We start from the raw sequence: 16668 nt of genomic DNA on the forward strand, positions 1-16668 counted from the left end.
AAAGGCAGAGGCAGCAGCACTTGAATGTGGTCAGTGGGCACTCAGACCTCCCCGGCCGTCACAGCGGTTTCTTAGACGGTCTTGTTCTGTTTGCAAATGGCCCGTGCCCATTTGTCTTCTGCTACTACAAAATAATCCACTGGGTTATTGATAACGTGCCGGTAGATTGGCTCATTCCTCCTGCACGAGTTCAGAGTACATTACACCAGATACCCAGCAGCAGCACAGGGAACGTGGTCCCGAGCTGCGTTTGCGATTAGCAGCTGGGGTGACGATGATGCTGTGAACGCATCCCCTTGTTTTCCTGGTATTTTCTCTGCTCGTGACCTGCGGTGAGGGGCATCCTTTCCCACCGCTGAAGCCCTTCTGCGGGAGGCAGCCCGTGCTCAAGGAGCAGCTCTGACGTGATGCAGCGGGTCCTCGTGAACCGTTCGTGCTTCGGAGCCGGAGGTGTCAAAGCCCCGCGGGGCAGCCGCGACACCTTTGGTTTCCCCCTGCCCTTTGCGCGTCTCTGCCGCACGTGCTTTGTTCGAGGAGCTGGTGATGCTCTCCGCAGAGCTGAGACTGCTGCGGGCTTAGCAGGTACTGGCGGGGGCACGGTGTTGATGGGTGTTGGGCTCCCTGGGGACGCGGCCCCGGGAACACCGGGCGCAGCGTGCAAAGCATGAGGCTGGGTGCATGCCCTCCCCCTTGCCAGCTCTTCTGGTTTTGTTTTTAATATGAGATTCTGCAGAATTAAAAAAAAAAAAAAAAAACAACCAAAAAAAAACCCCAACACAAAAAAACCTGTAGGTGTTCACTGTGTTTTTGGGGCTTGGCTTCCTGTAATGTGTAAATTAGCAGGAGGTTTTGTTCTGCTTCTGCAAATGAACTTTTAACCTCCTTAGCCTGGGTCGTCAATAGATTAGCTGTTTGCATTTTCTGGTAGCTTTTTCTTCCATGTTTCTCCAAAAAGTCCTTATATTTTCTGAAGGCTCCCCACTTTTTAGCTAGAGAGGATGGCACTTCAGAGACTGCAGCATCTCTCTTATCAGGTTCTTCGCAACTCTTGTATCTTCATCAAGCATAAGAGTCATCTCTCTAGATATGATAATGGGTGTCTTAAATTAGACTAAAGCTTACATCACCAACGCTGGCAAGACCGATCATTTAGTAGCATGTAATGCGGCATACGCTGGGTTTGCTGTGGAGTTTCTGTGGTTGAACATCTCTGCCGAGCTCCTGCCGGATGGCCGGGATCTCTGGGAGATGCAAAACCAGGCGTTTTGCATTACTCAGGCGTGAATTCTTGCGGGCTTGCGCTTGAAGTTTGTGTTGTTAGATAGAGGTCATTGATAGCACGTAATTATCTGGATTCTTTTTAATTGTTTATCATGGTGAAATTGAAACTATGTACAGAAACAGATTGAATCTAGAGTGAGCAAAAGATTTCCAATAAATAGCTGGCGTCTCTCCCTGGCAGTGCCTCCTCCGTCCTTGCAGACAGAGTGGGACTTAGACATTTTAATGAGAGCTTCTCTAGATTGCTCTTTATGCTGAACAGACCCAGTACTAAACCAAATTCAATTATATAGATTTTAGTCAAATCTTTTTTCAACAGACCAGCGCCAAGATGTCTTTGAGCTGGGGTTTTCCATAGGATGCTGGGAGAGATCCCTGGCCAGCCTGGACCTGTCTCCTCTGTCCATCTTCAAGTGACTAAACTGCACATGTAGTCCCGGTCCTGCTCCCTTAATCTAACTCACCCTGTGGCGGGAGGTGGGAGGGAGCTCTGTCCATCGGCTGCACGGGTGCCCCACTGTGAAGTTGGGGATCAGCAGGCTGTTATTTATTAAAGGAAATACTTACTGTACTCTTCCAGTGTAGTTTCGTGGAAGTTTTTTGCAATTTGATGGTTATCTACTGCCATGAAAAGTTGGAAGGTCATTGTGGGGTGAGTGGGTTTGCCCACGTGGGTTTGGCAGCGTGCACAAAATCTGGTGGGTGTTTTTCCAGTCATTGGGCAAAACCTTGTTCCACTAGCAAAGATGGGACGAGCACCTTACCTGCTGTTGATAACCATTACTTTAATTTATTCTACGAAGCTGGTTATTTCTGTATTCCCTTTCTTTCCAACAATTTTTTAGGAATTCAGTGTTTTGGAGGGAGGGGCACTGACCTTGCATTTGTGAAGTGAATGTGCTCCAAAATACCTGTAGTGTGGAAGAAAAAAAGTAAAAAACCCTGCTTTTTTACTCTTCCCTGTGGCCGATGCACTCGCATGAATATACAGGTGTACACCAGGGTAAGTTCTGCTCCTTACCCTGCGACCTGGCTCTCGGCTGGGAACTGTTTCCCATGCCTCCCTGCAGGGACAGTGGGAGCTGCACTTGCTAAAACTGGTGCTGGTTCTTGCCAGGAGGCTTTCTGGAAGCCCGTTTACTTTGGCTGTTTTCCATCTGTCAGGTAGGCTTCGGCATGTCGCTTTCCGTCGCGGCAGGTCTTTCAAGGGATTTCTTCTTAATTTATACTTGCTCTTTCAGGCTTTTATTGCCCTGCTGGCTATGTAGGTTTTCTTATTGCAATGCGAAAGCATCGGCGATTTCTGTTTTCAGAGGAAAACCCGACCGCGCAGTGGGGGCTTTGCTGGGGGCACGGGGGCCGGTGGTGCTCGTGCACGGGACGGCTCTTGCGGGGCTGCAGGCACAGCCTGGAGCCGGCCAAAGCCCCGCTGCAGCACGAGCCACCGCTGTCGCTAATGGGTAAAATAACTATTATTATCGTAGAGAGGAAAGATGTAATTGAGTGTAGCAGACTGAAGTTATAACCGAATGCTGAGCTTGCACGCATACGGCCAAAGTTAAGGGAAGAAGCGCGAGGCTGGAGTGTGGGGTGTAGGAATTGCATTCACCTGCTGTTGCCTCTTGGTTGTGTGCCGTGAACGTGAAGTTTGCTGGCGTGGCGTTGGGGTTTGGCCCCTGGAGGGAAGGGTGCAGACCCTCTGCGGTACCCCGCGTGCTGCGGTGCTGCGGGAAGGGTGCCAGTCTCAAACAGAGCATCGCCATTGCAGGGTGGCAGCGGCACAGGGGACAGTGTTTGCAGCCCTGGCAGCCACTGTTCCAGCTCTGTCCCCGGGGAACATTTGAGGGTGAAGTGCCCTTTGGCTGGCTGTATTTCTGCAGGTGGAAACTGCAGTGACATTTTAATATCAACTCGTGGCCGTGCCCATCCGTGGGTTTCACCGGGGCGTCAGTGGAAACGCGTGGCGCTGCCGATGCCGTGCTGGGGTGTGGAGCAGGTTTGGGATCCCCCTGCCGGTACATCCCCCTAAGATCTCCCACCACGCTCAGCTTGCCCAAAGCCAGGGAGGATGCCTTTGGAAACCGAGGCGACTTGGTCTGGAAAGCCTGAATCAGAGGAGCGTTGCAGCACCATGTGTGTTTTCCTTGCAAGTCACAGCACGTCTGGTATTCACACCGATTAAGCTTACCGATACTGAACTTCACATTTGGCCTCTGCATCTGTTCAGTGTGATATGAACACTTTTTTTTTTTTCCCTGGGAGTGAACCCAAGCATCCAGCTGTGGCCACATTCGCCGGGGAGAAAAAGAGAGTCTTGTTGGAGCAAGTCAACTGCCCAGAAACAGTGCGAGCGCATGTTTTGTCCCAGCTGAGCAGGGAAACCCGAGAGCAATGCGGCTGCTTGCCGAAACCCCCTTTAATTCTCAACGTTGCATCTGAAGGTTTTGTCAGCTGCGTTCAGAAAGTTTCTCCTTGTCTTCGCTGGGAGGTTTTGTATTTCCCTGGTGATCTGTCCTCCTTTTGGATCCGCTGGCCTCCATCTGCATTCCTCAGAACTTGGCTCTCCTCGCTCGAGCGGCGGTGCCGTAGAAGTTGCGATGCTGTGAGTCTCTGCAGCCTGCAAAAGCTTGGGCTGCGTACGGTGCTGTTTTGCCCACGCTCCCGTCCCTGTTCCTGCACGCCGAGAACATGCAGTGACCACGTGGCGGCTGAGCGAGCCCGGCGAGCTCGTCCTCCCGCCGCTCCAGGCTCCTTTGGCTCTTGCGGAGCTCCCCTCATCCAACAGCAGTCCAGAAGAAGAGCACAGCCACATCCAGAGCCTTAATAAACACGACAGGATAAATGACGGTTATGCAATCTCTAAGCGTATCGGTTCTGTGCGTGTGTGCTCCGACTTGGGAGACGAAGCGGAGCTGGTCGTGCTCCCTGGTTCTCCGCTCCCCACTGCTGTTCACGCCGGCGTGGTTGTCCGCCACGGGCCACTGTGAGTCAACCCCTCCGTCACCTCCTCCTGTGCACATGTGCCTTTTAGGAATGATTATCCACATGCATGACTGAGCGATTTAGCTACTTGGGACACCAGCGGGTAGCGCTGCAGGTGTAATTTTTTTTTTTTTTTTTGATGTGCCACAGCCTTTTTGGTTCTCTTATCGTGAGCGATGGGTGGCATTTGTGTTTGCAAGGGCGCTTGATGAAGAATTTCTATTGCCAGTCTCCTCCATTTCTGATACCGCAGGAGAGGACCTTTGCTTTTTAAAAAATCTCATTTTAGTAACTTGAAATATTTTCATGATTGTTGTTGTTAGTCTTTTTTTAAAACTTGAGCTGTTTCTTTCCTGACCCAAGTTTGCTTTTGACAAAACTCGGTATTGGGCTTCTCTGGTTTTGGGTACCAGGACTGGCAGGGACGCTAGCACCGTTCGTCTTCCTTCCGAGCACAAATTGGTGGCCGTGCGCAGGCGGGATTCACAAGCTCTGCGTTGCAGCGCGACGTTTTACAACGCGCCTGCAATAAAGCGCCTGCTGCGCTCCAGCCGTCGGCCGGCGTTCCCGAGGCAGGTGGGCTCCCGGGGCTGGGTGACCCGCGGTGGGACGGAGCTGCGGGGCCGCTCTCTGCCGGGGCACAGCTCCTCCGGCCCCGCGGAGAGAGCCGAGCAGCGGGAGCCGCCGGCGCGGTGGCCAGCCCGGCCCTCGCCCCGCTCCTCACCCGGCTCTCCACCTACACGCTCATCAGCTGCAGCCCAATTAAACTCAGTAATGTGCGGGGATGATTTGAATGCACCCAGGAACATTTCCCAGAACTCATTAGATTTTATCCGATAAATACCACCAATTGTGTGCGCTCGCAGCCGCCCGCTCTCTGTCCGGCAGCGTGCGCGATCCAAATTAAATGGATGGAGACGGGGGGAGCAGGGGGGGCAGGGACACTGGCTGCAGGGTGTCGCTTGAATTAAGCCACCTATGGAAAACCCCGGCAGCCCTGCTGAACCTCTCCCCCGAGCAGGGAGCTGTGCTCCCCCCGACGTGATTTCCTTTGCGAGGACTCGGGGGGAACGCGGCTGCTGTCTCGGTTGGGTCTTGCCGGCTCTTCCACGTACCGGCTCGCTCGCCACCGAATGGATGGTGGATCCGCAGATGCCTCTGTTGCTCAGCGTGCTGTCTGCATTCGCTGTGCTTTTTATCTTTCATTCATGTCCGGAGTCAAATGTGTTTAATTTGGAACAAACTCCCCAGAGCAGCCTAAATAATTTTGGGGATTGCTGGCCCTCTGCACGATTGGCTTTTCATGTTAAATAGAAGCTCTTAATGGTGGTGGCAGACACGAAGTATATTTTTACCTGTAGCGATATGAATTAGCTGCATTAGTTTCCATCCTATAAGGTCTTGTTAGGCCAGCCATTAACAAGCACTTTGTTTTCAAAGGTTTGTCCCAGGCATGGAAATAGAAACACTCCAGACTTCGCCTTTGTTCCCTTTCAGATGTTTGTTTTCTCAGAGATTTTTCTCTGAATCGGGGAAGATATTTGAACTAGCAGCAACGCTCTTTGGCTGAGGCTCACATATGTCCATTTTATATATAAAATACATACAGAAAGTGATTCCAGCCACAGAAAGCACGAGTTCTGTGGGGAGCAGAGCCAGGTGCCCGAGGTGGCATCCCCCGGGCAGGTCCCACGTGCTGCACCCGAGCGCTCTCCCCCGCTCCCCCACAATACGGGTTTCTCTGTAGGTCGCTGGAGAAGCAAATGAGTTCCTTAATTGGATTTCTGTGAAAATAAATATGAGCTGTTGACCAGGCTGAAGAAACTTAAATCATTAACATCTGTAAAATAAAAGAGAGCCAGCGCAGCGCTTCCCACAGCCCGCAGCACCCCCAGCTCTGCTGCATTTCTCCTGTTACACGATGCCGATTGCAAGCCAGTGCAACAAAGAAATATTTACTGTTCCTGTATGCTTTCCCTGCACTGAAGCTTGACTACCAATTACTCTGTATTAAATTATGTTTGGTCATGACGGTGATTATACAGTATCCAAGCAACCCAGGCATAATCTAATTTAACACACAACATGGATTTACTCTGCTCGCATTCCCCTTTGTTTTGCCGAAAGTGAATGTAAAGTGAGCGGGCGTCCGCGGACACCCCCGGGAGACACAACCTGCCCACTCAGCTGCAGGGACAGCGCTCCCACGGGAGCCCTCGGCTCCCCCCGGGGTGTCCCCTCGGGGTGGCAGAGCTCGGTCTCCAGCTCCTTTGGCCGGGCGCTTGCAGTGGCCAGCACGGCTCTTGGGTTTGCACCAAGTGGGTCAGGTCTTCATGGAACAAAGTCCCTTTGCAGGGCTGCTCGTTGGCGATGCGTTGCTGAGTGCAGATATTCCCCCGGTCGAGGGGCTCTGCAGACTGTCCCACGGTGCCAGGCTGATCTCCCGCTGATCCCGGAGACACGTGGGAACCGTCGTGTGCTGCGAGGAGGAGGAGCAGCCCAGAGTCCAAAAGTCGGCGATAGCCCAGCACGTTGCAAGCACCAAGCAGGAGTTAAGAGGTTGTTCTGCACTTTTCTCCATTAGTTGTTGCTTTCCACCTCCTGTTTGTGCTGGAAGTGACTTCTGCAAAGCGTGGATGGAGAGAGAACTGAAAAAGGACCCATCTAAATTAGTATTAGTGCAATTGCTTTCAGAGTGCACCGAAGGCCAGAAAGAAACAGCGGGTTAAAAGGAAAATACATCAAATACTTGGAAACCTTCTAAAGGACAGCTCAGGAATGGCACTAACAATGCCTGCTGAAAAACACCAACATTGAACACACTTTGGGATGAGAACACCTCATCTTTAGAAACTGCGGCATTATCTTCTAGTATAAAGGATGATGAAGAGGTATAATTTATAGTAAATTATCAGGTGGATAATGGATGTGGAATTTGAAGGATGTGAAAGGTGAATCATGTTTTGTAGCATAGCTTTGGTAACCGAGCGTTGTGAAGACTACTGCTGGAAAAGTACCCGTGGTACAGATCAGAAGTTCACGTGCCACCCAGGTTTATTCCAGACCTGCACAGCTGCAAAATGGCTTCCACACTTTACAAATTCAAAGCAAACACAGTAAAGAGGAGTTTGGTGCTGGCTGCGGGGAAGAGGCGAGGGCCAGCCCTTGTGTCTGGGCACGTGGGCATTCCTCGGGCAAAGGGCAGAGCCGGGGCTGCGGCTGGTGCTGCCGGACCATGGCTTGGTTGGGAAGCCATTAATAGTTTAGTCCGAAATAATTAACAGGACCGTGCACAGCTGCCTAGCCGTAATGAGTCAATGACAATGCAATTTATTAGAGTGATGTATTGCATGGTAACGGTAATGAGAAATGGAGGGACCTAATTTTGTCAGACTTAGATCAATTCAGTTGTTTTTTTATAAATGAACATTGTTTTACTAACCACAGAAGATCGTTAAAATTATTATTTTATTAGTACCTTTCAAAACTATTTGAATTACAGCTGCTTTTTTCAAAATCCAAGTAGGAGCATGTGAACATGTGTCTGAAATATAGATGTTGTTGCAATGTAAAAATGTCATTGGCATTTGTAAGTGTCTCGATGAGGAGGTGGGTTGGAGTGGGGGAAAAGGTTTGAATCCCTATGTAAGTAGGAGGTTTCTTCCTGTAAGTAAGCAAGTTCTTTTCCTAAATAAGAATTTGTTTCCTGTTGGACGACTTCTGCCTTTCTCTCGGCTCCGCAAGGTTGTGACCCCCTAAGGAAAGTTTGCTTCCACCCTCCCAGCTCTGCCGGTCGGGAGCCTGGTGCCGGCACCGCTGTGCGCGCCGCTTGGCCCGCTCTCGCCGTCGTCGGTGAGGACGAGGAGAGGCTCGGTGCCCGCCCGGGGACGGGGATGGCCACCGGGCTGGGCGGAGGCGACGGGGAGAGCCGGGGAATAGCGGCCCTGCCGGGCAGCGCATCGCCTCGCTGCCGGCACGGGGCTCCTTCCTCCTCAGGGAATCGTCTCCGTAACCGGAGCCTTTCTCTGGGGCAGCGCTGCAGTTTACTGACACGGGAGATTTCTCGGACGCTTGCGATAAAATATTCAGAGCTTCCTGACAGTGGGGGGAGTTAGAGGTAAGAGGGAGGTTCTGCAAGCTCCCAAGGGACTTTCACCAGGACTTCTGCACCTTTGGAGTTGTAAACCCAAGCCCGGACTTGGTGGAGGTGACAGCTCTGCACATTCTCCAGGGATATAACAGGCACCAGGGGTGAGACTTCTTGCCGGGGCGGTAAATAGGGCTGAAGTTGCTGGGGGAGGGAGCTAAGCCAGCAGTCCTGAGCCCCTGAGCATCCCTTGGTGTCGAGGTCCTCTGCTGCTGCCTGAAGAGCCGTGTGTAGGGATGAGGAATGAGGAGTTCTTTGCTGGGTCAAGTGACGTTTGGATGAAAAAGGACGGAAAGCTTCTTTTCTTCAAAGCCAGCCCTAGCTTACGCTGTGCTGAAATAAGCCAAGCTTGCACAGAAACGAGCACTGTGGTGTCTTGGCCCTGAGATCAATAATAAAAGCTCACGGCAGTAACTTTTTGGGACAATCCAGCAAGATCTGAGTCTCAGCCTCACTTTGTGCTAGCCTAGTGTGTTTGTCCAGGGAAAATGGGAGAGAAAGAGTAAAGGGAAAACCACTTAAAAACCCCTCAAGCTAAGATCATGATTGCGCTGCCTGAAGTCATCAAGTTTCCTGGTTGAAGAGGTCAGGAGAAAACCACAAGAAAGAGTCGCGGCGACAGGGCTGCAGGGCTTCCACCGCAGGTCCTCGTTGCGTCACCCGCGCCCGTGTCATCGCGCTACGCCTCGTTGTGCGACTCCAGCACGCGACTCAGGCGGAGTCCGTGGGACTCGGCGAGGTCGGTCCGTGCGTTCCCCACAGAGCGGCCGAGTACCCCGGGTGCCCTGGCACCCGCAGTCGGACACAGCCCGGGGACCTCCGGGCTGCGTCCCGCATCGCGGCGGGGTCTCTGGGGCTGAGCCAGGGCGCAGGGTGAGCCCCATCAGGGCTGCTGATGCTTTGCACCACTAAGATCAGGGGCCAGACCGGAGCTACTCCAAAGTAACCCCCCCCCAAAGGCCCGTGAGCCACGGTACCAGGTCCTCAGCCTGAGCTGTTTCACTTTGCTGAACTGGGCTGCAATACTTGCGAACGTAAAAATAGATGGAGACGACAGGGAGGAAGGCTCGGGTGTCAGCGGATCCCTGGGAGAGCCGGTGTCCATGTCGCGCGGATTCCTTGGCAGGGTGGAGAGGGACGCGTGTGCGTGCACGTGGGCCCGGGGGTAAAGCCCGATCTTCGCCTTCCAGCCTGTTTTGGTTGGGCTGGATGGGGCTGACCTCTGGTGCAGGCAAAAGCTTAAATGGGTGAGAAGGAGTTGGATTTTGGAACGTATTAGGTCACTCATTCAGTTGGAGAGCAGCGTGTGTCAGAGGTCCAACAATTTGTTTTCAGAAGGGTTTTAAGCATTAATGATTCAAGATGTTTTCCTGGGAGTGGTTTGCAACATGAGACTCAGTGGCCAGCGTAGCGTTGGGGTTTTATGGGATTAGTCAATTCACTGAGGCTGAAAGGTCTCTAGTAACACAATAGTTAAATTTGTACTTTTCCACATGGCTGAGCCTTCAAGGAGCTCACCAGGAGTGTAAAAAATGTAAACAGCATTGTAAGCTTTGTGCCAGCCGTGAGGCAGGGAGGGGGTTTCCATGCGGATTAGTTCTATCACCTACTATTTTTTTTTTTTCCTCCAGAGTTGCAAATAATCACAAGCAGAACCTGATGACTGTTGCTAATCTGGGTGTGGTATTTGGGCCAACACTGCTTCGACCTCAAGAGGAAACAGTCGCTGCCATTATGGACATCAAGTTTCAGAACATTGTGATTGAAATTTTAATAGAAAACCATGAGAAGGTAATGGCTTTACTTGCTTCTTTCAGTGCAGTTAATTTGTGGAAATGAATTTGTCTCTCTTTGCAAACTGCAGCCCCCTCTCCCAGGGCCCCCTTTGCTCCCCCTGGGCAGCAGCACCAGCGGAGGCGGCTTCGCTGCAGGCGGCGGGGTTGCGCCAGGCAGAACGGCACCTCGTACCTCCCAGGCGTCCCGACCAGCGATGGACACGACTCGGGATATGGCATAGAGGCTCCAAAACTGACAGTTCTTAGGCTGTAGTCGTGTAACCAGCACAGCTGGTAACCAGCCTTTTTTATGGTCGTCTTGGTGTGAGTTGGCGCGGCCGCGTCTCCGTTACAGAAATCCCCCTTTCTTTCCCCTTTCCGTTGCTTAATAAGAATTCGTCCTTAGTTTCAAGAGAGATGAGCGCTACAAGAAGCAGTGTGAGATGCACGCCTAGGCTGGCTTCCTGCTTTTCTGACTAAGTCCGTGTTTATTCAAGTACTGGCTTTACCCACAACGCTGATCTCCTAAATTATGGTGCTTTTGTGTTTGTCCGCTGTAAGGGTGTTCTTGTCTGCCAGCGGAGCAGAGGCAGCTCGGTGGGGCCGTGGCGCTGGCCGTCCCAGCCGGCCTCGTGGGGTGGCTGCATGCAAACGGCAGTGCTAAAAAATGCCCTTTTCTTCTAAATTCAAGCAGTTCCCTGATTACGATCTTTTGTTCGTCTGGTTTTGGTTGGAAAGAAATAACTAATTTGTGCATTCAGGCTGCGAAGAAAGGAGTAGAGGCAGGCTTGCCCCTGGCCAGGGCTGCCGTGGCAGGGTGGCATCGCGGCTCTGGCGCGGGGCTTTGCTCGTAGCTGACTTGAATGGGTTTCTTGCAGGTTAAGGTGCAAAGCTGAGCCTCTGGTACGTGCGGTGCGGGCAGCAGTACCGGGGCACGGCTGTGTGGGGCCGCAAAGGGGCATCGAATGCGCAGCCGGTGGGGACGGGGGGACAGCGCCCGTCGTTGTATGTTCTTGGAGAAATTGCTTCCACAGGCACATAAAGGCCATGGTATTTATTTAGGACGTAGGAGCTGTTTTCTTCTTTTCTGCATGGAATGTAATGTCAATGATGGCTTAATGATGAGCTGCTGTGCAGAGGGGTGTGCAAGCAGAGGTGATGACCCTGCGGTTGTGAGCGAAGCCGGGCTCCCCCAGCCTTGGTCCTGCATGGAGGAACTGGCACGAAACCTCATGTCGGCCTTTGATGGTCACCTCTGTCCGTCTGTCATCTCTGTGTCGGTACAGGGAAGCATTCACCACCTCTCCCTGGTGGTGATGAGCTCTTTGGCTGTGCCGCCTGCGTCACGAGCAGCACGGCGTCGCTGCGAGCGTGTTTTATCTCCCTTTCCCTCGCTGTGCTTTATGGAGCCCTTCCCTCGTGGGCCCTTATAGAAACACATCTTTAGACATTGATTTTTTTCTGCCTGAATCTAGTCGCTTGCTGTGCCAGCCAAGCCCTCCGTCAGCTGGCATCTGTGGAGGAATCGATGACAGATTTCTGCAATGATCGCATCTGGGTGGGCTGCAGGGCTCATCGCTGCTCACCAGCCAAATTACAGCTCCTGCCCCAGGGGGTCCTGGCACTTCAGCGGTTCCCCCTCCTTAGAAGTAATTTACGGCACCAGCAGAAGGGTGAATCTGCAAGTTGGCTACATGCATTTGTCACCAGTTAATTCTGCGGTGGGCGTACCTGCTGCCTGGGGTGCCTGGGCGCAGCAAGGGCTGAAGTTGCAGGGTGCTGAGCTGCCCTCGCAGGGTGCTGAGCTGCCCTCGCGGGGCTCACAGGGCTCACGGGGCCGGGGCTGTCTGCGGCTGCCACTTCGCACAAGGATGCTGCGAGTGAAACGCCTGCGAACCTGTCTCCCCGTTTCTCCAGGGCTCTCGGGAAAAGACCCTGGGAAGGAGGGAGATAGGAAGAGGTAACTCCGGGAGAGGAAAACGTTTTAAATGCGGTGTTAGTGCCGGTTCAGCTCCCGCTTTAGGATTGTTTCGTTTCAGTGTATTTCTTAATTTGAATTGATTCGAGCTCATTGAAGGTTCCCCACAGGAGCTGCCGTGGGTGATTAGCAATATGCACGTTGCCTGCGCTTGTGCTGCTGGTGCTTTATATTGTTTTACACCGGTGACTCACAGACACTGTTTATGATTAAGTACATTCGCAGGGAAAATGTAATTGATTTGAATGGTTCCTGGCAATCAGCAACTGTCTGGTATTACATTATATTTCCCCCAGGTAAGTGGAATGCCTCTCCCATCAAAATTACTGTTGTCATTGTGTAGCCAAAAAAATAACAGCAAGCTTGGTGATGACATCTCTTGGTCTGAATAACTGCTGGCAGCTTGTTTACGTGGTTGCTTCAGTGGGCTTATCTGATTGCCGGGGCAGTGGAGAGGGTTTCCGGGGGGTTAGTCAGCGTTCCCTGCTCACCCGCCTGCATTTTCAGTCACCCCACCTGAGATTTGGCTCATCTTCCACGTGAGATTACCCCTTGGGAAAAACATTCGTCCCGAAGCCATGAAAGTATCAGAGAAGGATGCTGCAGGACACGGTGCTGATCGTCCCGTGTCTTCACTCATGAACACGAGCTGGCGCTCCCTTTGGCGGTACCTCTGGGTTAACGTGTGCCCTGCACGCGCGATGTTTCCGATGCGCCTCGGGAGCGATGTGCAGTTTGGAATCGTAGTCGGCAAAACAGGGACTTTCTGAAGGTTCCCAAAATGACTGGTAAATTATGGTTTTCTCTGTGTTGCCAGAGCGTCTGACACAGGCCATTAAACGCTGTGTGTAATCCAAAAAGTTAAATTGTTTCTGGAGATTTAACAGGTTTCCAGGTCTCGGATCCAAATTGTTTGTTATACTTGCAATAACAGCAGTAAACGCTGAGATAGTTTTTAAAGCTTCTCGGATGTGTTCTCCTCGAGAAGCTCTCTGCTGTCACTGGGAACTGCTGCACTTTGGGTGATCTCCCATGGGTTGTACTGGCACCAGGTCTTCTGGAAATGTGGAATAGCGTTGGGATGAGTGTAGAATTGGGGCTTGGGGAGGAGGGGACGACGGCTCCATTTGCCTGCCAGATGTTCCAATGCAGCAGACAGGAACCCTGAAAAAGCCGAGTGGAAGCAATGTGCCCGGCTCTCAGCTGCCCAGCGCTACCCAACGAACCGACAAAATGTCAAATTGCTACTTAATAAGGTGTATCCATTAGAGATTCTCAGCCTTTTCTGTGTATGTTTGTGAATACAATACATTAAGGTAATGTATTATAAAATATATCCTGATGATATATAACTAAACGGATAAAATGATTCTTCTCCCGTGGCTCTGGATGTTGCCGTGACAGGCAAACCAAGAATGTATCCTGTGCAAAAAAAAAATAAGGATGCTGTGTTGTACGCCTGGATACTCAAGTGATTGCCATTCAAGACCGTATTTCTGACTTAAAAATTAAATGTTAGCCAAAAGTAATATTGAATTATTATTACATCTGGCAATTGCAGATGTCCATCCATTTTCTCTTCCAAAGCTTAAATTTTATAGCTCTCTGGAAAAGGCCATTGTTCTGAAGTGTTACAAAATTAAGAGATCGATTTACTGTCTTGATGGTGTTCCCTCCAGACAAAAGATTGACCAGGTGAAATGTTAATGCGGCCAGTATTGATGACAAATAGGAGACTAGTTTATGCAGGGAATCACAGATAGGCGAACGCTAACCTCAGTAAATGGTAAGGACTAATACTAAAGTCAAAGCCCTCAGCACCTCATCTTCTTTTTATTCTTTTCTGTAATTAGGTGAAATGTTTAGTGATGCTGTTGACAGTTTTAGGCGGTCCTTGTATAAGACTTAGTACCACTGACATTTTCAGCGTCACGACAGCTTCTTATTCTCCAAGTTCCTTGAGCGAGTGCAGATGCAGCTTTGCGCATGGGAATACACCAAGCTGTTGGCCGGAGCAGAGACCAGGGGGTGGACCTTTATACGCTGTTATATCGCATCCCTCTGATTTGGGCAGGATACCTAATCCGTCTGGTTTTCACCTTCCTTGTAATAAAATGGGCATAATGGGGTAATTAACAGCAAGCACGAGGAGGTCCTCCAGTGCGTGCCAGGGTGTGGGGAGGGAGGGAGGGCTCTGATGGGGGGGACACCATCCCCAGCCCCAGCAGCACTCCCAGTGCCAGCGTGGGCGGCCTGGCAGCAGGGAGCAATTCCTCCGAAACCCCTGGGAAGCGGGCGTGCCTCATCCCTCTCCTTGCACAGAGCAGCCGTCGGTGCTGGGGGGGCACCCTCGGTCCTCAGTGCTGGTGATGGGGCCACGGGCCAGTGTCTCTGGAAGAGGTGCGGGATAAGGGATGTAGCAGGACCTGGATGCGTTTGATTCGGAGGTGGGAGAGAGGTTTAAAAAAGCCTTTAAACTAACATCTGAGATGAGGTGCTGCCGGGTCTTTGCTGTTTTGCAGACCGGGGAGAAGGTGCGGAGCCACGAAATTGCCGCTTGCATCAGGCTGAGCGAGCGAGCACGGTACGGCTGTAAATGTGATTTATGAATCCTGGCTGCTTCTTTCCCACTCTGGCTATTAAACTGTCTCTCTCTCCCCGTTAATTGGACTCTGTGGCTGGGAGAGCTGTAACACAGGTTTGCGTAGTGAGGAGCATGTCTCGGCTATTCTTGTTAAATTAAAAAATGAAACAAACCTGAGAAACTGTCCTGTGAAGAAGAGTGGGTTTTTGTGCAAGCGATGTCTCAGCTGAGGGAGATGGAGTAGGAAGGTTTGGTCCAGCAGTGCCGCTCTCCTGTGCTGCTGGAGAGATCTGTGCCGTTTCCTGGGGCACAATAATGGCAGAGTCGCATCTACAGTGAGCTATTTATCTTGCAGTTCTTGGCATCTCTCCTTAGACCTTCAAAATCAGCGTTGTGCTTTTTTAAATGTAGCTGTTAATTGACTTTTCTCCATTGTGAGCGGCTAAATTTAGCCCGTGTGCTTTGTGCTCAGAGGTGGTAGAGCGAGCGGCTTTTAATAGCCCTGCCTCCGCCTCCATGTCGCTTCTGCTCCCTCCTCTCTGGCTTTATCTCGGTGGAGATGCTGTAGCGGGCTTGGGACACCGAGGAGGTCCGTGGGTGAAGACCATCTTGGGGAAACACTGGTGTTTCTGCTTCATCAGGAGGCCGTGTCATGCTGTCGTCGCCACGGCGTGCCGGCCGTGCCGCTGGGGCAGCGGGTGTTCCTCTGGGGAGCTCGCTGCTCGAGGGGCGAAGGGTGTTCGCGGGAGAGGTTGTGGCTCACTAAAAGAAGTTTACAAGGCAGCCAGAAGTGTATTTACTGAGCCCTCAGGTTGCGGTTGTGTCAGCGCCTGAAGCGCAGGCTGTAAACCCAAGGGCTCGAGTGGAGCGCGAGCGCGTCGGAGCCCGCGATGGGAAGGGTGGGCGGGAGGAGGTGGTGGGCTGCGCGTGGGCGCAGGCTGCCCGTCCCCTGCCTCCTGCGCTGCCTGCACCTCTCCCTGCCTGCGCGAGTGCGGCCGGGGAGCCTGCGGCACGAGGGTGCGATGCAGGGCCATCTGCAGTGCGGATGTTGGGGCTCAGGAGGCATTTTAACTGAAATACAAAGTTGGTTGTGGTAGGTTGGGAGTGTGCAGGATGTCAGGTGCTGAAGCTTTTTAGTAAAATTGTTTCATAATGACCTTCCAGCTGCATTTAAAAATGCAGCCTCCTCATGAGCTGAGGCTGGTTTTAGTCACTGAGTTCATAATTTAAGACTATGTATATCTTCTCTTATTAAAGACCAAAAAAAGGAGGCGAAAACCTGGAAGTTTATTTTCAGGTGCGCTGTGGGAAATCATTGCGTAAAATGCAATTCATAAATCAATGCTTTTATCTTGCTCAATTTATATATTTCATTGTAGTTCCCAATTAGAATTTACTATTGAAAAGCAATTTGAAAGCAAGAACACCTTACAGCCGGCAGTGGCTGTGCCAGGTATGGGCAACGGAGCCCGGGGCAGGCAAGGTGCCCCTGGTACCGATTTTGCCCCCCGCCCGCGCTGAGGATCCTGCCCCAGAGAAGCTGTATTTAGCACGCAGAGCGAAGGGCTCACGGCTCGGGTCCCAGCAGCCGGGACAGGCACCTGAAGCATGTGCAGCTGTGTAGCGTTTTAGCATGGTAAGCAATGCGCTACGAATAGCCCTTCTAACCGGGACCCGCGAGCTGGGCTGAGCGCCGGTGCCTGTGCTGGGGAGGGCTCTCGGGGCGCTGGGGAGGGCCGGTGGGGCGCAGGGAGCGGGATGCGGCAGCCCTGCGAGGGGCTGGGGAGCCACTGGCCCCCAAACTCCTGCGGGGAGCCTGGGAAACGGCCGCTTTGGAGGTGGGAACGGCTGCGGGCAGGCGTGCGTGGGGTGAAAACGAGCGGTGCCGCACGCAGAAAGCGTGGCATGGGCTGCTTCTCCC

General features: G+C 52.2%; 1 protein-coding gene across 7 annotated transcripts in view; it reads left to right on the forward strand.

Moving 5' to 3' along the window:
* Positions 1-16668, forward strand: part of ARHGAP26 (Rho GTPase activating protein 26) — a 154959-nt gene that overhangs the window by 94671 nt on the left and 43620 nt on the right. For all 7 annotated transcript variants that reach the window (XR_007509728.1, XR_007509729.1, XR_007509730.1 and 4 more), the window contains exon 18: positions 10042-10201. Coding sequence is in view for 4 of the 7 variants with exons in the window: in XM_049830004.1 (XP_049685961.1) it covers positions 10042-10201 (160 nt within the window). In the remaining 3 variants the exon portion in view is untranslated. The remainder of the gene's footprint in view (positions 1-10041; positions 10202-16668) is intronic.

The sequence above is a fragment of the Accipiter gentilis genome, chromosome 26, assembly GCF_929443795.1.
Source record: "Accipiter gentilis chromosome 26, bAccGen1.1, whole genome shotgun sequence".
Lineage (NCBI taxonomy): Eukaryota > Metazoa > Chordata > Aves > Accipitriformes > Accipitridae > Astur > Astur gentilis.